General features: G+C 39.8%; 1 protein-coding gene and 1 long non-coding RNA gene across 3 annotated transcripts in view; one reads left to right on the top strand and one right to left on the bottom strand.

Annotated features, from left to right (window-relative positions):
- The first annotated feature begins 1,623 nt into the window (after nucleotides 1–1,623).
- On the top strand, nucleotides 1,624–2,452 carry LOC114221699 (uncharacterized). The gene is made up of 2 exons (XR_003611794.2): nucleotides 1,624–1,796; nucleotides 2,263–2,452. It is a non-coding gene; the product is annotated as an uncharacterized LOC114221699 (long non-coding RNA).
- A 2,871-nt stretch (nucleotides 2,453–5,323) lies between these two features.
- Nucleotides 5,324–23,033, bottom strand: part of ADAM22 (ADAM metallopeptidase domain 22) — a 210,911-nt gene continuing 193,201 nt past the window's right edge. Inside the window, exons 27-32 of one of the 2 annotated variants that reach the window (XM_088018611.1) lie at nucleotides 19,738–19,838; nucleotides 19,333–19,399; nucleotides 16,969–17,079; nucleotides 13,341–13,370; nucleotides 8,855–8,978; nucleotides 5,324–5,465 (exon numbers count right to left, since the gene is read on the bottom strand). In XM_088018611.1, coding sequence (XP_087874737.1) covers nucleotides 5,445–5,465; nucleotides 8,855–8,978; nucleotides 13,341–13,370; nucleotides 16,969–17,079; nucleotides 19,333–19,399; nucleotides 19,738–19,838 — 454 coding nt within the window. In that variant the 3' untranslated portion in view covers nucleotides 5,324–5,444. The remainder of the gene's footprint in view (nucleotides 5,466–8,854; nucleotides 8,979–13,340; nucleotides 13,371–16,968; nucleotides 17,080–19,332; nucleotides 19,400–19,737; nucleotides 19,839–23,033) is intronic. The other variant, XM_028119778.2, reaches the window with a different exon arrangement.

Here is a 23,033-nt window from a genome sequence, read left to right as displayed (position 1 = left end):
ATATCAGCACTTTCCATAATGTGTTATCTGGTATAACTTAGCACCGCTGTGTTTAAAGATTTGGGGGAAGTCACATTATTTTAGAACTTGAACATTAGAACACAAAAATCCACCTCTGAAACTTTTTAACTGGAGAGGAAAATGTCCTTCATAAACTCTTTGAAAACTTTATTGATTATTTTGTAAGTGCCTTACCTTAAGATCGCTCGTCTCATTGTATGCCTTTTTGTAAAAAACAAAAACACCCTACATTTTCCCTGGTTTTGATCTCTGAAAACATGAAATAATGATGCCGTGGAGCAAAACTCTGCCAGCCTTGCTTGAAGCACCTCTCAGTACAATACAGGTTTTATGAATAATGCAGCAGGGACGCACCAGGCAAGAATGACTGGCGCATCTTGGACCGGCCCGTTAAGTATTTATAGAGCCAACCACTCAGGAAAACTGCAAAGCTCACGGGTCTATTGCAGGCACTCGAGTAGCCCCTCTGTCCCCACCGCACCCCCAGTGACCACCTTCTGCACACCTGACTTCCGAGTTCATGCACGTCTCCATTCTGCTGCTATGCCAGGACTAAATGCCCCGTGACCTCCCAAGGCTTGCTTCCTATCCCCTCCCCATCCTGAAACACACCTGAGGACCAATCTCTCTGTGACTTCTGAAGTTGCATAATCCATGCCCAGTTGCCAAAGGGAGGAGACTAAAGGTGCCTCTCTCCCCGCTATTCTGCACCCCTGTGGTTCTCCCCAGTGTCAGTTTAGCTGGGAAAAAAGGGGACGTACCTCCATGACAGTGACAGTTCCTAGTCAGAAGAAAAGGGCTAACAAGCTACTGGTGGGGAGCAACTTGGGAAGTAGGAAGGGTCTCAAATTCCATAGGGAGGATGCTTACTGTTCGTCAGGCCCTGGATATAAAGGACAAAAATACTAGGCAGGTTCTTGTTTTTCAATGTTTTGTTTTTCTACTTATAAACTGAACCAGATGGCACTCCATTTTGGGGACTCTGACAAAGCCATGAATAAAATGTGAACAGAAATATTATGCCCTGATTTCTAAAGTCTGCATCCAAAATCAGAGTAGTTTTATCCATTCAGAAAACACCTGAGGGGAAAAGCAAAAAAACTGAACCTCAAATTAAGCTCTATTCCATACAGATGTTTGCTTCTTATATATATTTAAGCTAGCAGAATGAGAAATTCACCTTGACTTCACTGAACAACAAAAACGTGGGTGACGGTTTTAGGGGATCACCTAAGAAGTGAAAGGAAAAAGACCATTAGGACCCTGAAACGTAGACGGTACACCTGCCAATGCAAGTCAGAGCATTTCCTGGAAAACATGGGAACTTACTCACTGGTAGGGTGGCATTTCTAATACACTGCACATGGGGGCACCCTTGGCGGTGGCTAGCAGGGGTGTCCTGGTCAGGCTGTGGCTGCAATGGGCTGGCCATTCTTCGTCCCTTCACTCCCATCATGCGGTGACACATCTCTGTGCCCCCGGGCCACTTGGCATCCTCCCAATGAACTACCCTTCCTTCACGTAGAGGGAGAATAAAGTAAAAGAGTCTTCTCTTCAGGTAAGGATTTATTATCATGTTGAACAACACAAGGGAATATTTAAAAACACTAAATATATAGGTTAAAACAGAACTACATGACAACAGGAAATGAAGGATGGATGAAATAAATAAACAAGCTTGATTTCAAAACACTTAAAGTGAGTAAAAATACCGTATTTCCTCTGGTCCACAGGTAACTATAAGAAGTAAAGAACAAAATCTAAAAAAGCAAAAGGTAAAGTAGCCACAAGAGATCTGGGACAATGGGCGGGAATAAATTATGCAAATCTGCAAGGGAATCAACGGAAGGAAAAAAAAAAGGAATGTAAGGCTGTTATGAAATTCAAATATAAATAGTCCCTTTTTGGAAGTGCACAAAAGATCTAATTTTATCAGCAACTTCTTTTAGAAACCCTCTCAATCTTATGTTCAGAAATCTATACCAGACTGACCTTATATATAAAGACAATTCTAAAAGCCTTTTTAAAGCAAGGGGAAAATGAGAGAAACTGTAGTACCACTTCATAAAGCACCTATCTCAAACTAAAAAGTATGTTTGACAATTTAACCCTACATTTACTTTATTAGTCAATTTTTTTTTTTTTTTTTTTTTTTAAGGAACATCACTGGGTTTCTTATAGAGCAACGACACTAAATTGAAAACTCTCACTATGCTGCACTGAGTTTACTCCTTTCCACAGATTTGCAGGTGACCAGGGGATCACTTTCCAGTTGGGAGACTCCAGAGGAGGATGCCACTTCCTGACTAAAGAAAGAGTTGGCTGGACACAGACCAGTCAGTTGGACCCGTCTGTTCCTTCAGGGGCTCCCTCTTCCCCCGCATCCCCCTTGTTGGCATTCTTAATAAAGGGATTTCAATGTTGCTTTAAATCTGAGTTTGCTCTTCTGCAATGTCTATGGACAAATGGAACATCTCAGGCAGCAGGTTGTTAATCTGAAGTTTTTCTCTACGCACACAACTTTAGAAAGAGAAGAAAAAGGCATACAATGGGACAGAAAGGCCAAATAACTGCTCTCCTCTGTTTAGTAGAATGGTCCTATAGTTGTCTGGGGGCTATAAATATTAGTTGCATAATACAAACTGCTATGGTGACCGCAAAGTTCCTCTCCAAAAGAGATAATAAAAAAATAATATGCTGTGCTTCTGTTTGGTGCCTTAGGTCCATTTTCCCTGCCTCCATGGATGTAAAGTCACAACTATTTAGATTTAATACATCTAAATGCCAACCATGACTACACTTGGAAGTATTTCTCAAAACTACCCACTGAGATTATGAACTTGTCAAAGAATTCTGCAAATGGCTGTAAGAATGTTCAAACATTCTTCGACAGATACCCAGAACATTAAAGCTACTCTAAAACCATACTCTCCCTGCAAGTAAAACAAATGCTTTTCATTCAGTTCCATAGGAATGTTATTATCAAGGAGGATGACTATAAACACCCATGTCTCTCAAAAGGCATGTAACAATAATTTTCACTCGGAACAATAATTTTCATGTAAAAATAACTGAGAAAGCGAGGAAGGGGGGGAGGTGAGGGGATCTGTGCACAAGTGGCTCACCATTTGTGAATTCTGTCAAATGAGGGTTTGTGTAACCATAACTAAGAAGCATATTTACACAAAGTACCTTACATTCAAATCTATAAACTCTTTTATAGTCAAAATAAACCTTATAACATTAGCATTTTATACACTCAATACCAGAAAACATTCAGTGCACATGAAAGTGATCTTGGTCAAAAGCCACTTTATTTGCTACATTTTCAAATCTGTCTGCCCTCCTGTCCTTCACTTGAGCTATGTGGCATGGTCACCCAACACTCACCCAAATCTTAATCTGATGGATCATCTTATTGTAGAATTGACGATCACATCCCCTCCTGCCATGAAAAATGCTGTTTATACTTTACAGTTTCGAATGATTAAATTGCTTGTCAAACGTTTTTAAAGACTTTCAGAAGAGAGGTCCATTACAGAAGACATAAATAAAGGATCAAACGCTGCCTCTAACATGGCCCTTCAGTTCGGGCATCTAAGATGACTACACATGGAGATGAAGTGGATTTTGACCGTGGACACGACTGGGAGAGATCCAATTTAGAGGATATTTCTGAAATCTTGTCTGCAGATTCCATTCCTCTCAAGGAAAAAGGAGAGAAAATGAGGAAATTCAGAAGTACTCTTCACATCAAAGCGTCGGATTGATTCCCAGCAATTTCTGAGTTCACTAGAGTAGCCTCCCCAGGGAAGTTTTCTTTTAAAATGACAGAGCTGCATTATAACAGCTTATCGAACTTTGGCTTTAAAGAAGGGACTTGAACTTAGATTTCTTACTTTTCTAGGAATTAAAAAAAAATAAGAGTTCAAAACCTCGGATTCTTTTCCCTGCCAACTGTCGGGGTAACTTCACAGTTGCCGCACACTTATGTGTTAGGTTTCTTCAAACCCTCAGTGGCCCGGAGAGGCTTCCCAGCCCAGCCGGTAGAACTCTCCACCATCTTGCTTCCCCATCAGGGTGGAATGACCTGCCAGACTCCCACCCTACTGATGAAAAGTCTCCTTAATAAACAGTGTAAAAGTTGGTTGTATTAAAACAAGTCATTCATTTTACAGGTAAGGGTGGCTAAAAAGTTTTGTCAAAGAACAAAAATTTAGGCCACAAAGGGCTGGAGTATTGGCAAGTTGGAAGCTACCAAGGTATCAGCGGCCCATGGTCTCATGTGTCTTTGGTGCACTTGCTTCATCTCAGCAGGATGTGCTGCCGAGGGGCTCACAGGCCTCCAGGGTGAAACTAGCAGGGCTCTGGTGCTGCAAGCTAACAGCTGCTGAGGCAGGCACTGTAGCTCCCAGAAGGAGAACGGGGGCAGACTGCAGGAGTCCCGGGGAGAGGCCATCAGCATCGGAGTGCCTGGAGGCGGGCAGGAGAGGAGCCTCACCCCTCAACCCCTGCCCCAGCCAGCTGTGCAGGCTGGGCATTTTGTTCTCTGGTTCAATTAATTACTCAATAACACTGCCTCCAGACCGTGCACAGTTTAAAGGGATATCACATGGTTTGGATGCATACCAATGAGGGAGAGACACATTTACAGCACTGACCACTATATTTACAACATCATCTGCTTATCATTTTTAGAGACCATTTGGTGGATGATGATGATGTGGCTGTGACTATTTTTAGGCATTTGGCAAAATATACTTGTGTGTAACAGCTGCTTTCTTTTATTTTAAAAATGTTTACATATGTACAATTCTCCTTGTATGCTGATATAAATATGAGAAGTAAAAAAAAATAATAATAAAGATACATGTTCAGAGTTAGCATATGGGATATTGGCCTCTCAAAGCTTTAAAGTCCTGCAGACAAATCCTAGATGCCTTAGCCCTGCATGCTAGTTTCTATTACGGGATGTTGTTTCCTTAAATGTGGAAATTGCAATAAACAGAAGCTTCATGCACATAGCATTACTGTCTACAATGAGGATGTGCTTCAGAATGTCAGTTCTGAATCCACTATTGTCCCTTAGGAAACTTGCTACATTTGGGTCATGTGAGTTAACTTTAGTGATATTTCTACATATATCTGTCATGCGGATTATCCAGGAGCATACCAGTACCTTATTGTTCCCATGTTATAGTGTAACATTTCAGTAGTTCTTTTCAGGGTTCACTTAGATCCTAAGCCAATGACAAAAAGAAAATGGTATCCAGATGTGAGACTCGGCTTCCTCTCCTCTGGGGCATCTCAGAGGGTCTCTGTATTGTCTGAAGAGCAGATAGATTTGCAGTGATTCCGTGAGGCTGGGTTTCTATAAAAGTTGAAGTAAACAGTTTTGATGTATCACATGTAAACAGTGGATCTTAAATGGAGGTCTCCCATAGCTGCACAACAGAGAAAAGCAAAATTGCACACCGTGAAAGCAGGAAACAGGTATATTCTGAGCTATGAAGATGAAAAAGAGTTGGTGATTCCATCCATACTTACATGGTTATGGAAGCACACTCTTGTCAAGTCGAGTAAGTGGATACAATAAACACTCATTAAAGCTTTAGCTTTCTCTTTCCTCTAAACCTGTGTCTCAACCTTTTTAGCAACTGCCACCTTTTAATATAAAACCCCTCACATCTTCATTTAATGTTACTCAAGAATTTGAATAAATTAAATATTACATCACCAATGAAATAATTTAAAATATTATTTTTTAAAACCACACATGTTCTTCTCTTCCCCAGGATCCTGATAAAGCTCACTAGCGCAGTGGGTCTCAACCCCGCTGCACATTTCAATGATCTGGGGAGCTTTTTAAAAAATCCTACAGTCCAGACAGCACACCGGACCAGCTAAATCAAAATCTCTTTGGGTGGGACTCCGGCATTAGCATAGTTTAAAAGCCCTTCAGACAATTCCCATGTGCAGCCAACACTGAGAAGTACGACCTTGGGGAAGTGTGATTCTGTCAATTCCACCCCCAACCACTTAGAGAAATCTCTGCTGTGTGCCTACGGCCAGGCCATCCGCTCTCCAAATCCATCACTACCTCCTAGAAGACTCTCCTCTCTCGGGAGACCCATGAGAGTAGAATGATGCACCCAAGGCAGGGTGTCCATTCTTTAATTCCCTCACCTCTTGCCTCTGCCACCAGGTCTGTACCCTGGTCCTGTTCATATCTAATTTCTACAAGGTTCAGTTATCGCTTTAATGCACGGTAAACGACCTTGGCATGATCAAATATGAATGCAACTGCGTTCACCAGAGGACGGCCAATTTAAAAAAAAAGGGGGGGTGGGGGAGATCGAGCTGATAAAATTGTGTTTCCAGGCAATATGGTTTGGGTATACTTTTATAAACATGAACAAAGAAAGTCTACGACGGGTGTGACTTAAATTACATCCAAATTCCATTTTTACTGAAAATCTGGGGCATGTCATTGTATATCTGAGTTTCTGGGAAAGAAAAGGCAGAAAGAGCTAAGTGACTCTGTGGATGTTTCTGTAGAGGTTCCCTTAATAGGTTCTCTTGAACCTTCATGGAAATCCTGTTCTGCGTACCCATGTTGGCTACCCCACAAAGACTGTGGGAAAGCCGCCTGCGTTCTCACCCTTTGGAGACCGAACCCCTCAACGGTAAGGATGTTTGTGTGTGAGTGACCCCTGTTGGTGGAGACTAGTGAAGACGAATGGTTAAACAGGGCGTCTGCAAGGTGCCTCAGGGAAAGAGCATCTGGATCGATGCTCAGACGATGGTGCGGAGTAGTAAAGGGTTCAGACTTCAGGTTCAGTGAGCCCAGTGTTCTTACAAATGATTATAAAAATCAGTGACAGCTTGCAGAAAGGAGAAGAAAAGAATAGCACCCGGGGAACCAGAAGACCACCCTTATCCCAGGGCGGAAGAAGGAGCAAAGAACTGCCCAGCCATCACTTTCAGAAACGGACATGCCTGGCCATTTCTAGATGGAGGGGTTGCTCATTCAAAGATCTGCTTGTTTGCTTCTCCACAGCCCACAAAGACAGCCCAGAGACAGGGGCTGCCTACTCGGCAGGATTCTGCTACATGCTCCTGGGGATGTTCCATGGTGGATGGATCCACCTGACCTTTCCCACCACTGTCCCAGGGAAGAGGCCATGGGCCAGCCACTACGTCTGGGAGCTTACATTTTCATGGGCTTTCACGTGGGAACATTAATAACCTGCAGTCTGGCATGACATCGGCTGAGAGAACATCCCCCATTAGATAGAGCAATACAGCAATGTAGACAATTTATCAGAGGTCAAAACTGGGCTGTTACACTCTGACCGTTCCCTGAGGAATGCCATCAGCCTTGGATTTCATTACAACATACTCACGTCACGGACAACTGGACGCCAATTAACAATTGTGTTTTTTAAAACCAGAAAGCTGAGTGCTGGGAATCAGAATTTTCTTCTTCCTTTCCGTCTTTTACCATTACCCGTGTTAACACAGGAAGGTGTTTCTTCATATAATTAACAAAACACCACTGACTGGTTTTCAAGTCTTTTTGATTATAGTAATCTAGTCTGCTTTTAACAAGTTGTGTTTTCTTACTGACTAGGAGTTGATCGAGGTAAAATTTGAATGATATATGTTTACCTTGAACCCCATTATTTAAGTTCAGGATCAAAGAGTCACTGAAATATCTTTCAAAACCAAAAATCCTAGGAACCCAAGACCCACTAGCAGATAAATCTGCCCAGGCTTTTAAAGCTTTATTTTATCTTATTGCAAAATTATTTCCAAGAAGAACCACATTACACTGTAACTGACCACAACAGAGTCTGGATATCAACAAAAGTAATTATTCTTTAGTTATATCTTTCACTTAAGCCTCTGAGGGCTGGTCTGCCTCTCTAAACTCAACTGTATCTCAAATTTCACATAATGGATGTGTTCCGGGGACACTGTGAGGCCAAGTAGATCCATAATTAAAGTATAAAAGAGGACTCAGTATTTAAAGAAACTTCTGGCACACCTGAAACTAATACAACACTGTGTATAACATATGCTAAATTATATTACTATATTATACTAATATAATTCCTCAATAAGAAAATAAAATAAAAAGGAATTGGTTCTTCTATGTGAAGGCCCAATGACAAACTAAAAAAAGTAAGTAAATAAATTTCTGATGAACCATATTTTTATATAAATAACAAACTTTTACGTGTTTATAAATCTGGCTTTTTAAAATATAAAAGGTTGCTAAATTTTACCATACACTTTACCATATTTTTTTCAATATTATAGATTTTCATATGTATCCAAATTCATTGTATCCACATTCCATCCCATCTCCAAGACACTAGTCTAAATTTCTATCATAGGTTCTGGTTTCTAAAGTCCTATTGGGTGTTATTAGCCAGTGAGAGGAAACAAATCAGACATGGAAATGAGGCTAGTTTATTTAATTTCTGGCATTTCCAGGTATATTAAAAAACTGATAAAGCAAAATACATTCTCTGCTTTATTTATTTCAGACTGTAATATATTAGCTACAATGTATAATAAAATATATATAGCAATGAATGATTAAAACATACCAAATATCTCTAGCATTTCTCAATGCAGTAATTAAGCTCATTTGCAAAAATAAATCTGAGCCCCCCAAATCTTCCATTTTTCAATGGAATCTTGCAAATCTTCCTTTTTTTTCATTTTTTTATAAACAAAAAAGGAAAAATGGCTCTTTTAAACTATGAACTCAAAAATGAACAATAATGATCGAGGCTGTTAGCATACAGCAGTTTCCACGTACCCTGGCACTTTGTCGGTTCACTTTCTTCTCTTCATCAGGAAGTGGAGGCATTGGGTATGGGTATTTTCTGCTGGAGGCAATAGACCCAGTTGATGAAGAGGGAGACTTGGCAGGAGACAGAGTCCTGAGACGTTGAGAACACATGACATAAATATTATGTGATTGCCTAACATCTTTTTCATATATCTGAAAAGTGGGTTCAGAACAAACTCTCTGATTCCTATTTCCACAGGCCACTAGTGCAAAGGTTTGGCTACGGGGAGATTCTCTGCCCTTCACAACACAGGAATGCTGGAATTTTACTTTCCTAATGTCATAACTGCAATGGATTGTTCACATGTTAGCACACAGAATCAGACTCTTCAACTAGAAAGCCAATAATGAAGTTTCCTATACAAATAGATAAAAAGCTAAAATGGAGAAGGGATAAAATGATTCTAAGAGCTCATAATGGTAAATTAAGTGTACAACATATTCATATTCTGCCTTATTTTTATCACTTAATGTAAAAAATGTTTTAGTACAGTAATTCCAGTTATATTTTTAAGATCTGAAAATATAATACAACTGATATATTTATTAGTTGCTAAGTCACACACCAGTTCACACAAAACTCATGCATTCAGAGGCCAGTGTGTTAGTTGTGAAAGAACAAAGGCAAATATGGGGGTTTTAATAATAAATTAGTAAACATGCAAGCAGTAAGGAGTGCAGAGTTCCAGCCAAACAAAGAGTCTGATGAAAACATACAAAAATGGTCTGATTAGTCCCTACAACCACCATTTCTGTACAGGGGAGGATTCTGTGCCATCAAAGTAGATCTTAATAATGCATGGAGGGTATGCTCGTTTGTCCTGTCAATAAGGTAGCTACACCTTATTGACTGGAATGTTACTGAAACTAAAACAAAACACAACAAAAACCCTCCCTATTTAGATAACATCTCCGTCGTGAAGATATCACATATGAAAGATATGTGCAAGCTATGCTGTATTATGCTGTTCTTGTTTGATTCTGCACATGTAGCGGCAATATTTGTGACTAGGCTGAGCTCACAGGAAGAGCCCACATCTGTTACCTTGTCCTCGAGGTGGAAAAAGAAAAAAAAAAAAAAAACAGCCGGGAGCTTTTCACTCGCATCGTATCAATGGGAAATAGATGTGCTGGTTTTGGCAGTACCTACCCATTCACAAATGTTACCACTACACATCCATGACTGCTCCATTCTGCAGCAAGGTGGCTGTGAGCCAAATCGAGGAAGTGGTTACTTCCTAAAGTGGTCCTTATTGCAGGGGGATGCAGCTCATCCGCTGGGAGTTTAGGCAGGGGGTGCGCTGGGCAGGGGCAGAGCTACCGCGCTGCATGCAACAGCATCAAGAGGTCTCTTCTTGTTCCCCCTTATTTTAAATTTTGGTTCCCAACCATATGTTATGTTTTGCTCTAGTTCTGTAGTTTTCAAATCAGTTCCCACCTTATGGACATCAAATTCAAGCTAAGGTTTAAAAATATTTTTTCCTACAAGCCCTGAGATCCAAGTGAACGTTCTTGCTCAATTTTAAAAATCAATAGTGGCTTAACTGGCTTTTAATCTGTAACTCCTAACATTTCCTCTGATTTTGGAAAATGTCTAGGATGACTTCTTCGCATGGACTGTTAGAATATTACAGATATTTGACTTCTCTTGTGATAGTGCTCTCCAGCACAGAGCCGAGGGGTGAAACTAAGAATCTCAGTGCTTCAGGTCCTCCAAAGGGCTATTAAAGCAGTGTACTACTGCAGATTTTCCTAATTCAGAAATTAAGGATGTTTTTAATTTTAAGAAAACATTTCCAATATGACTGTGACCTTTAGGAAACAAATTCAGTATGTGTAGAATGAGGATAAACTTTTGTACTTAGATAGTTAAATACATCTTTCTAAAACAAGGGGTAGTAACCTGGCTTCAGATTTTTAGCCTCATCACTACTGGTTAAGATGTCCAAGTTCAGGAAAGCTCGTCGGGTACACCAACAAAGAACTAAATCTTGTTTACTTTAGGGGATCATGCAAAATGGGTCTTCTTTTTAATTTGCTACAGTGTGTATGTGTCCCTAGCACAGGCCGTAGTTGGCTTATAGCTTCCCAGACACGCCAGCCATTCACTTGGCCATGAGTCCAAATGACCAGCTTTGCACACATACCAGGCCATTCCAATGAGAGGTGCCGAGTTTGGTCTTTCCTCCAAATATTTTTTGCATGGCCAAATCCAATAATGAGTGAAAACAAAAGCAGGAGATATTCTCCAGACCTCCCCAAGAAATTTGCACATATACTACCTCTCACATGAATACACCGGTTAGCTGACACTTTGGACTGAGCCTGAGAGGAAGAGAAGGTAAGCAGGATGGTTTTGGTAGGGGTGAGAGGCATTGTGTCCTGGAGGTTGGGTGGTGTGTGACAGCATAACAGGGGTTATCTTGAGGGAATGTTCAGCCTCAGAATGAGAGTCAGAGCAGAGAAGAAAATAGAGTAAATCAGTTGAGGGAGATACAAACTAAAATTTGGTCCCAAATGTCTAAGAGAGTCATTTCTTGAAAACTGCCTCCAGGCTCTCTTCTGGCCCTGCCTACTTGCCTGCTAGTTCCAATCTGGCTTTCACTGAAAACCAGGCAAAGGCCCAGCTCATTCACTCACAGAGTAATCTTTGAACAAATGTTAACCATTGTCATTACACCACTTTTAAAAAAACCATAATAAGTATAGTGGGTGCCATTTAAGGTTACACAATGAAGGTGTGCCTGTGTGCCAAAGGATTGTGGCCTGTCCTGGGGCTACAACAGCCTTGCTGGGCCGGCCTTTTGCAGACATGCCTGGAAGGCCAAGCTCAGCTCCCTTCTGTCCCCCAGACGTGGCTGAAACCAGGCCCGTCACACGTGAGAGGCACAGGTCCCCCTTCCTCACTTGTCTGGGTTCAGGTGCAAATTTTACAGTAGCCTAATGCAGAAGGATTTATAAAGTGTCCCAGGATAGGATTTAAGTAGTCCATATCCACCCCGCTATTCTTAAGTATTACAGCGAAGCGGAAAGGGAATAGATTTTGGAGTCAGAGCCAAGCTGTTAATTCTGGTTCTGACACTTACTAGCTGTGCTACCCTGAGTTACTCTGTGTGCCTCAGTTTCCTCCATCCATAGACAGGGAGTAAGAATGCCTACATCTCATGAGGTGGTGAGAAATAAAGGTACGTAGTAGGCACTCAGTACGGGATAATAATTATTAGTTTCTTTTCAGAGTTACTGCATTTTCCATAAGATCATGGAAGTGGGACTCAACAACTTGATGAAGAGAGTAATCAAATGCATAATACTCAAGAGAAAGTTGAGTACTGAGCTGGTAAAGCACTGTCACCAACTGCTCCCAAGATCTAGGTGTGGGGAGATAATGCTCTTGCCTAGCTTGATGCGAATATATGCTGGCAGTCCTTTGAGCAACCGCTGTCTGATACAGAACTAGGCAAGGGAGCGAAGCTGAGGCACTATGATCACTCAAAACCTTTCGGCATTTGCTTTGCTCTTCATGTGGATATAATATTTTAAATGCTGGGCTGTACATTGGACCAGTTTACTGCAGTCACTATGTCGCCACTGCATTCTGATAAGGAGGCCACAAACCCCACACAATAGGGACAATTAATAAAATGGCCTTTGCCCTCATTGGTGGTTTTGGCAGGAGAGGTAATCCTGAACAACCTCGTGGCTGATGAAGCAGATCTGAGCTTAAGCAGAGGGTTGGCAAAGCATAAGCCAAGGTGCGGATACACTTCGGGCCTCCCTATGTAAGGACTGGCTTGGATGAAGGGTGGATGAAATTCTGTTGTGTGAGAATCACTGTTAAAAGCTCTGGGGTATCTTAATGATTCACGACTTTCACAGAAATTGTGTGTTGGTTTTCAAGTCTTACCAACATAACCCTGATTAATCCTAAAATGACAGTTCCCTTACAAACCTCCAGCAAATTCTATCTAGCCTTCAAATACAAATATGGATTTTAATAATTAATTCTTAATGTGATTATCCACTGTGGGAACTGACATCTCATATTAAAAGAGGAGATAAAGGAACCCTCTAAAACTGCCCTTGCAGCCTTGCACGTGCAACCAGGGGGGCTAAAGCATTTCCCCATCCAAATTGCGTTTAGTCATGCAGCTTCTGGGCAGACCTGGGTGCTGATTTTAAGAAATGTGAACTCTTCTCTGGGAGCCACATAAACTACTCAGCTGACCCAGGGGACGTGAAACAACTCTTCCGGGGTACCATTTCACAAATTACTGGTGCAAATTACTGGTCCATTGAGGTATAAAAGCCCTAGCCCCTATGGGGCCAAAGTCATTCTGTTTTGGTGCCATGGCTGATACAAATTACAATCTGCCCACAAGCCTGAGGAAGATAGACAGGAGAAACAGGGCGGCAGGTGAGCCAAGGTTCCAAGTAACATTCAAAATAATCTTACCTGTCTTCCTGACGCTGGCCATCTTGAGAGCTACAGGTGAGGGTGGGATGTTTGCATGTGAGTGTATGTGTGTGAGGTTCCGCGTGGGGAAGTGACAGAAGCAGGGGAACAGGGCAGGAGGGAAAGATGGGGTATAAAAGCAGGATATACTGTTGTGAGCAGGCAGGGTTATGCTTTCCTTGGGATATATGCAAATGTATGGATCAAATTAAAATGCAAATAGGTCTAATCATTTTCTCAAACTATACATGTCTAAACTAAATGGTACACTGGAAGAGAAAGTCCACCTTAAATGGGTGCTGAGAGTTAAGTACACATACATATTTTGGTATCTGTTGAATCCTGACCCAAGTCATGGCAAAAAGTAATCTGAAAGCTTATTCTGTTCAGAAGAGGTAGCAACTGAGTCCATATTTCTTCTTTACATTAGTTGTCCACAAAGTAGTCATATATAAACTGGACATTTGCCTCTAGGAAATCACTGGTATTACAGAGAGTGAAAAAATGCCATAAGAGCTCTTGGGAATGCTCTCTGACCTCTGAAGTTAGACTGAGCTACAGTGGATTGAGTAAATTCTAGAGTTTCTAAAATATAGGGATACTCGGTCTGCTCTTTTGTGAATCGAGAACATGTTTTCTCTCTGCTTCCTGCTCTGTGTCAAATGTGAGACAACAACCATCTTCCTGGCACAAAAAGTTCCTCAGATGTTTTGTTGAGAATCTGTAAAACACTTCTCAGCATAGCCCTTGTCTGGTGGCGCATGCTTGTACTGAATAAATAAAACCTAAACTCATTCGATCCCACTCTCTTGTGGTCAAGATTCTTTCAGTAATTTTAAGTTCCATTAAGTCACTGTTTTTACTCGAAGTGAGATCCTGCTACATTTCATTTGGTTTCTTTTCATGTTTTCCCTTAAGTTTTTTTTGTATTCACTATGCACTCTTAAGGCAGGAAGTAGGAAAAATGCACTATAAAACTGCTAAATTCTAGAAATTAAATTGTTCAGGTTAATAATGCTTCTTTATTAGTGGAAAGTATGTTTCATGCCCATAGAACACTACATAGCATAAAATGAAGAGAAAGCTACTAAAAAGCTCAAGATGGTGATGGGGGCATGCACTAAATGGTAACCCTTTCAAATGGCTTCATTTGAAACATTCAGAAAAGAACTAGACTTGCTCATGAAGCCAGAAACAGAGATCAAAAGGCAGCAAATAAACAAGGACCCTTTCCACTTATGGGAACTTGTATTTGGGAGATACAAGCTAGAGAGCCAGTCACACTACAGTATTTGTATGTGCTGGGAGAGTTTGAAAAGGATATAAAATTAATGTATAAAATACCTAAAGTATGGTCCTTCAGTGTTTTTATTCACATCTTCTACCCACTTAGCTACATTATAGTCTCTTTTGAACCATGGGTTTAAATACCTGCAGAAAGCAATGGAAGGAACAAAGAAAGCAGAACAAGATAGAAAATCTGAAAATACACAGCACAAGCTTAGCAAGGATGTTCTTCACCCTCCAAATGCAAGTGACTATGGCAAATAAACCAGGATGGATGCTGGGGGTTATGAGGCAGTCTGTACGATGACATGAGAATAAACTCAGCTACAACGAGGCTCGAGGCATTCTAGAATGTATTCAACATTTCAGGGAAAGCCTTGGCAGGGGTTTCCCCAAGGGAATCAGAAGCTGTCTTCCAATCATAGCACTGTCAGAGGTCCCATTCACCCACCTCCAAAGTGGCTTTTTCCAGGCCACCTCTCATTTGGCTCCTTGGTTTTCAAATGATAACGATGCTTTTTGAGAATATTCAGATGGCTGCAATTCCAACCTGGTGTTTGGGTATATAACACCCCAAGAACAATTAAAAGGAGCAATGTTCTCTTTCCAATATGAAAAAAAAAAAAAAAAAAAAAAGACTTTACATGGCTTCCGTCTCACTCCAGATAGCAGACCCTAGGCTGGAGTTAACAAGAAAGGTGCTCCGGTTGGCTATAGAGAGAGCAGAAAGGCTCCCGCTCTTCTGATCCCGGAGCCCCCAGACACATTAAGTGTGAGCCAAATAGGTCTCCAGGATCTTTAGGTTGGGTTCAGCAATTTAGTGTAGCTGCAATATTCCTTCTTCCTTTTATGCACTCCAGACTAACGTGTTTGTGTTTCCATTAGGAAATGGGCCTCAGAAGTTGCCTTCTGAATGTCTGATCATGAATTGTGTGAGTGACTGCCAGAAGATACAAATGACCTTCCTCAGCGTTTCCCTAATGGATCTGGCAAAGTCTCCATCGGAATTACTGCGCAAAGGAAAATTTAAAAGACGGTAAATTGGGAGTGCAAGTTGTTGTTGTTGTTGTTTTTCCCCTTTGATTTGAACCCAGGGAGCCAAGCAAAAACACATCCCCTTTCAGAATGTGCTCTTGTAAAATAAATACAGATTCAACAAATCCAATGGTGGAACAATTTGTAGGTTGTACTGAATTTTCTCATTTAAAAAAAGTAACTTCTAGAAACACTACAGATAACGAAGATGCAAGCTCTATCAAACTTTGCAAGTTATTTGGAAAGAAACCAGGGGAAAGATAAAATACACTATTCGTTTGGGGTTAAACTTTACTTCTTTCCACCATATTTGGTTTTAGTTTATAAATACATTTAAATCATGACCACATTTCTGGTTATATAAACAAAATTAGACTACTTTTTCCATAGCCCTTTCCCTCATTTTTAGCTATAACCAATGCAGCTCCCTCCTAAGAGAAGGGTTTAGATGCTTTTTATGTCTGTGAGACCATTTTTGCTAAGACAGTGTCCCCTGCCTCGGGAACAACTCGAGCTAGTTTTGCCTTTAGCCACAATCATTGCCAACTTGCACTTTTCACAGAGATAGCCAATTAAAACTTGCGTAAAAATCCCCACTGAGACTTTGAACAAAAAGAAAAAGTCAAAACGCAAGTGCAGCCAGAGATGAAGGCCAGTGAATGCTCCGGCCTGGGGAAAACCCAAGAAAAAGCCCATGCAGCTGTTATCAGGTGAAACATAGCCACACAGCAAACTGAGTCACCCACAGGCAGCTTCCAGGAGGAGACGTGTGTTCCTTTCACTGACAATCTTAGAAGCTCAAAGCACGGACGCCATGGCTGTTCCATGAAACCTACAGCTGCATGGCTTGGCTTGCATGTGTTGGACCTTTCCTTCTGTTTCGGGGAGCATCTCAGAATGCTGTGATCACTTCACTAGAGGTCACTGAAGAGAGCTCTCAATGGTGGTTCCTTCTGGGGATCTGCCCCTAAAAGTGTCTTCACGGTGGGCTTCCTAGCATCTCTAGGTGGTGGGGGCAGAAGTGATAGGATTTTTATCGAACCGCTCTAAACCTGCCTACATGGCTTGAGTTGGCTGGTAGCGCAACATGCAAAAAAAAAATGCGTTAGACAGGGGAGGAGAGCTCTTTCTGTTCTCCAGAATGGATAAGGCAGAGGAAAATTAGCTGGTGCTGGCTGGACCAGGACCATGTCCAAGCAGACGTTGGGGGTCAGTCAAAGATCAAATGACCCTGTTCTCAGCCAAGGAAGGGACTAGGAGGGAGATTAAGTGGCAGCCCAGAATGAAGGGGCAGGTGGAGACTGACCTGTGATCCAGACTCCCTGTCTGGGGGCTGTCAGAGCCCCCTGGGCTTATGCCTTGGGATGGGACTGTCTGGGCGAGGGAGTGCCCAGGCTCAGGTGCTTGGGGCTCCCTCCTGTAAAAACACAATATATAACACAAAGTCTAAGCCAAAACCTTTTTTTACATCATGTACAACAGTGAGGAAGATGCAAAAACTTTGAGTGGAAAAAACAATACAATAAACAAGGACACTGTAGGTTGTTAATTAGCAGAGTATGCATTTGTGGTGAACGTTTTAATTCATGTCCTGATGTTTCATCATCCTTTGGGATGATGGGTACTAAAGGGGATGTTGAAATAATGGACTCGATGATATCTTTTAATCTAAAAAATAAAAAAAGGGTCATTCTGCTTCTCTTATAGTCCCACAAATTATAATGTCCATATCTGAAGCAAAAGGGATTATTTAGCAAATATGGAAAGTATAAGAAAAGACTGTCAACATAACTCCTGATATGCTATATATTAGGATTCTTTTCAAGGAAAAACAAAAATATATAGATAGGTATATAGTGCCAATACAATAAGGTACGTGACAATAGTGGTCAACCTCACAGACTTGGTTCCATTTAATTAACATGAGTCATGTAACCCAAATCTGAAAAGTCTGAAAAATCTGAGGGAGTCCTTAATACTTCTTCCTCACAAAGACGATTCCACCATGACATCTTATTAAATACTATAGTGTTATCTCATAGGCAAGAAATTCCTTAAGGGCTATCTAGTATTATAATTTTTATCGTATGATATGAGTGGGAATTTTACATTAGAGTTTTAAAAAGTAAGTGACCGTGCTAGAAAATACTGTATGAATCTTGCTAAACACCAAGTGTTGTTTGGGTCCTAAATACATAGCTTTAATATAACACTGGTTTATTTTCACTCAGGAGTTTTCAAAGCCCTATTATATAGGAAATGCTGTTAAAATGCTAACCAGTACACCAAGGAAGTTCTGAAGAACATTTCGCAGTTTTATCTGTATTCTTGTGAGCAACTGAGATGACCTAAGGCGCTCTTTACCAGGTGACCTCATGCAAAACAAATCAAACAACATTCCAAGAGTTTATCCACAATGAGCCCTAAAGCATCCAAGCACTTTGGGAATGTAGAAGATAAACTCAAACAGATTAGTTATTTATGATGGAGTTCTATGATGTCATTCTGGACCATGCAATGGTTATCACTGAAACCTATCTATTGTTTCTAAAATAAAGTATCCTCTAGCAAACTTTTGACAAGCCACTTACAAGACAATACCATCAGCAGGAAGGTCCAAATTTCAGGGCACTGTTTTTATTCCTGGACTGAAAAAGGCAGGGTATACGATGGAAAAGCTAACATAAGTTTCGGACAAGCAGTTAACAAACACCTGCTATTCAGATTCTTTTTTTTTTTTTTAAGTATTAAGGCATGAAGAGGCAAAGGTGATCCTGAAAACAACAGCTAGCAATGTAGTGAGAAAAAAGTTAAAAAAAAAGTTTAGGTAGGTCCAAAAAGTATGGTTAATTAAAACCTGGTAGCAAGGTCCAGAAGGATACTGAGGGTGTGTTTGATTCCTCGACGTGGGATAAAGGTTTGAGGAAGCTTGGTTTTGCTGTACTTTCTTGAGTGAAGAAACAATAATAAAAAAAAAAAATGCATGGTGTTTACCTCATTAGAAATAACTTTAAATGTAATTTCTGATCCTACACCCCCCCCTTAAAAAAAAAAGTGTGGCTATCATTTAAAACAGATAGTGTTGCAATTAGTGACAATGATTCCGTTAAAGAGCAAGTTTTGGTTAGTGCCCTTTTAAATGTCCTCAGAAGGAAGATTTAAAAGGGAATACGTATTCCATTAGTCTGAGAGAATGCTTAGATTGCAGCCATGAAGCCCTCCGGGCGGTGGTTTCACACTGTGAGCAGTCTCATGCTCTAGGACGGCGGGAATTTTTGCCTGATGCTTCTAGGCTGTGTGAATACTGGGAAGAGGAAGGGTGACCCCTCTGAAATGGCTGGACCCCGGGTGATGAGAAGAAAGGAATGTTATCAAAATTCCCTTCGAAAGGAACCAAGACACCACAACGGCAGGTTACTGGAGGAAAAAGCCTGCAGCGAGGGTGGGACCCCCCACTATCAGTGAATATTGGTTTGGGCACAGTTGCGGAGATGCCTATGTAAAAGAGAAAAGCCATGGTTAATTTTTAAACGGCAAAAAGGAATTAAAAAGACAAAACCAAGACCAGAGGCATGGTTTACAGTTCTTTGATGATCTCTCGTTACTTAACCCTGCACACTAACTGCACAGGACCTTGAAATGCCTTTTTCCATTAGAGGTTTAGACTTACTCAGTTGAATTAGACCGAGGTCTAAATCGTTTGCCTCTGATTTTCTTTCTGTTGCCTCCCAGGTTACCTGAAAAAGACAGTTTATGGCTAGATTTGAATGTAAACAAACAACTGTCACATGGGTAATTACAGGGTATTTCAAGTGGTGTAATTCACAGCCAGCCCCTCCCAGAACCTAGGGCTACAAGTAGAGTACTCCGTATAGCCTTCTCTCACATTGGTGCTACCGAATCCCATCTTTCCCCACCCAAGAAATAAAGAAAGAAATAATAAATGCCCTCTTCTCTGTTGGGAGAAGAACTAAAGAGCATACATGAAGGAACAAATCTTTACAACCAAGAACCACAAAATAGAATTGGGGTTCTGCAAACAGATGCACTAGCTGTTCAGAAGTCTGCTGTATACCTTGCCAAGAGTTGCTTCGAGGTCGTCCGTTTTCACAGATGTCTGAAATGTGTTTTGTGTCCGGGATCCTTTCACTCCAAGAATGAGAAAGCCCATTCGACCTGAAATTGAAAAGGTGTGTATACTGTTCAAAACTACAATCAAGTGAACTTAGTTTTAAAATCAGTAAGCAAAATTTGTAAGCATTACTGTGCATTAAATAAATCAAGAAAGAAAAAAATCTGAAATGAAAGAATGAAGAGACCATGAAAGTCTTCATGAAGAAGGCAGAATTACACAACATTCAATTTAAGAAAAGTCAAATACAATGGAACCCCATTACAATAGTGTACAATGGAAAAGTATCAGCATACCGTGCAAGCCAATTACATTCCCAACAACCACATACAGCAAATTCACGTCATAGTTCAGTTATATAACCCGAGCAGAAGAGTTATAATGGGGTCCCACTATAGATGTTTCTTAATTGTAAAGCAATGGTTTTCATTCAGATATTATGAGAACATGGACTTCCAAGAGATTTCATTAAGATCTGTTCAATTGAACCGGTCAACCTTTATCAAAGTAATATTTAGGTTTTCTTAAACAATAAAACTATTTTCTGAGAATTGGCATTTTCTCCACAAATATGCCCCCCCAAAAAATGTAGTACTGTTAGTTAATTGCCCAGTAACCAAACTGAATCAAATGTGTATCATGGAAGTGTCTCTCACAAAGCCCATGTACCATTAAGCCCTTGTCCTGTGTCTGGCCATCTTAAATAGTCTACAAGAAGCAAAACTTACACACCTACCTGTACCACATAAGAAAAGTGTTTTGACAAACTACATGTATCTAGGAGGAGTCACATAATTTGATACCATTTTTAACTACTTAAAAGTCATAACCCACTCTTCTAATATCTGGGAATTATTCAAATCAGTATTTTAAGCTCTTCTTGAGGTACTTTAGACAAGAGCACTATATTTAAAATCTTTTCCACACATCATTCCAGTTAATCACTAATAATGTCTATTTTAAAAGGAGGCTTCTATTGATGAATGAAAATAAATGGAACTCAGCACAACTATTACACATTAATTCCCCAGATTAGGAGTTTTACAACATAATTTGCTAATTATAGAATGAATCCTATTTTGTCCAGAAGGACAACAGAAATTCTGCTGGAATCCATTGATTTCTCTATCTATTTACCATGTTATTTAATTTAAAATTAAATATTTGACCAAGAAAATATTTATATACAGAATTTAGATAAACCTTATTATCTTAGCCAAAAATACCCCAATAAAAAGAAAAAAAATTTTGAACATCCGTCTATAGATCTGTACTCCTTGTGCAAAAACTAATATTTTTATTTTTCTCTAAGCTATGTTATCTGAGTAAAAACAATCCCTCATACTTAAGACAGTTCCACATAAAGAAGAGTTCCCAGATATACTGATTCTTTCTTTTCTCCTTTGTGATTATTTACAGAGTGAGATCCATTGCAGAATTTTTACAGGTGATTCACTCTGTATAGAATTCCAGAAGAGATCACGTTTCTTCTAAATAAACTAGAAATTCCCCTTCAGTCTCCAAAGTGCCCACTGTGCCCAAAGCAATGTACTGGGCTATCAAATCTTTTTTTTCTGTACATTACACCCCTATCACCAATTTTAAAGAAACTTTTCCACAGGAACATTTTAGCTTTCTTCAATGTGAATGTAGGTCTCATTTCCTAAAACATTCCAACTATTTATTTCTTCTACCAGTTTATTTTATTAAGCAATTATAAAGCATGCAGAATTTTAAATGGTCTTATACACCCTAAGATCCTGGAGCAAGAATATAACATCAAAGTTTAAGACATATAAATAATATATTAACCCCACTTGTCCTATTATAAAATTCAGGCAAATATTAAATATATTTAATTTGGCAACCAAATTCTAAATTAGAAAGTCTAGAAATAATCATTCCAGGAAAAGGCAAAATCATAATATTCAAATATATGATTCACAGAGAAGCGATCTTTTTTTCACAGCAAGCTTAGCTTTGGTATATTTAAAATTTAAAAATATTCAACGCAGCATTTATAGTACCAATTTAACAACTGCTTTACTGAAGCATGACAGTAACCTTTTTCTTTGACTACCCAACATGACATAAAGCTCACCATTTAAAATGTTATAAGTTACTATGTATAGTTTCTTAAGCCATATAAGAGCAAGATTGAAAAACCCTAGGATTTCTATGTAGATTTAGGATTGTTATTGGTTTGGTTTAGTTTTGGTTCAATTTCTGGCCTGATTTGCTTAACAAGTGGTTCTGAGCATATGGCATTTGGAAGCGCAGTAATCAAAGAACAAAGGATACTATTTTTTAACATTCAAGAAAGAAGGAAGAAGTAATCAAACCTGCTGCAAAATAATGAAATGTTCTGACTAATGGAATAATGTGTGATGGAACAGGTAGAAATCTGAAAATGCGACAGAAAAGCAGACCTCTTCTTAGAACTAGATGCTGAGTTTGTGCTGACTCCAGGAGGAATGTCGCTATAAAAAGAGTCGCCATCTCCAGGCTTTTTTACATAATCTCCCTGGGGTAACTGTCTAAGGCATAATAAACATTTCAGAGTCAGAAAACAAGACACACACATGAACACAGACATATACAAATATTCTTTTAGGAAAAAAGAGGTAGGGATAATGATCTACATGAATCAAATCTATAACAACATGTAAGATTATATTTAATAAATGTGACAAGTTAAGTCATTCTAACTGTAGAGGTCAGAAATGCAATCAGTGAAGTCTATACAGCCTGGATGAATAAAGCCTTGCTTCAGGAGAAAAATATGGAAAGATGAAGTTTTTCATTGTAACTTTATAATACTTGGAGATGTTGACTGAAGTTTTGTCTTTAAAAAAAAAAAATGGTGCTGAAGGAAACATACTGGGACAGACCATCCTTGCCCCAGATAAGGCACAGTTTTTTTCACTGTGGTCAATAAACTATTCATGTTTTCCAAACATTATATAATGTAACCTCAAGACCAATTAAATCTTAAAATAACGGAGGGATTTCTAAGCCATTTTCTATAATTTAATCCAAATAAATTCTTATTAATCTGTTCAATCTGGAGCTTCACTGTTCATTTAGGAGAAATAGGAAGAAACTGAAAGAGATTCCAACACCAATCAATAATGTAATTCTATAACTACACAGTAGAATATGTAAAGGGAGATAATTCCGCAAGAGGAAGAAAGGGTTGAAAAATAAATGAATTCTTACTGAGACTATAGGAAGATATT

This window comes from Eumetopias jubatus, unplaced genomic scaffold, assembly GCF_037043125.1.
Source record: "Eumetopias jubatus isolate StellerSeaLion01/CBP00866 unplaced genomic scaffold, mEumJub1_p1.0 scaffold_14, whole genome shotgun sequence".
Classification (NCBI taxonomy): Eukaryota; Metazoa; Chordata; class Mammalia; order Carnivora; family Otariidae; genus Eumetopias; species Eumetopias jubatus.
This window is presented reverse-complemented; position numbering and strand designations above follow the sequence as displayed.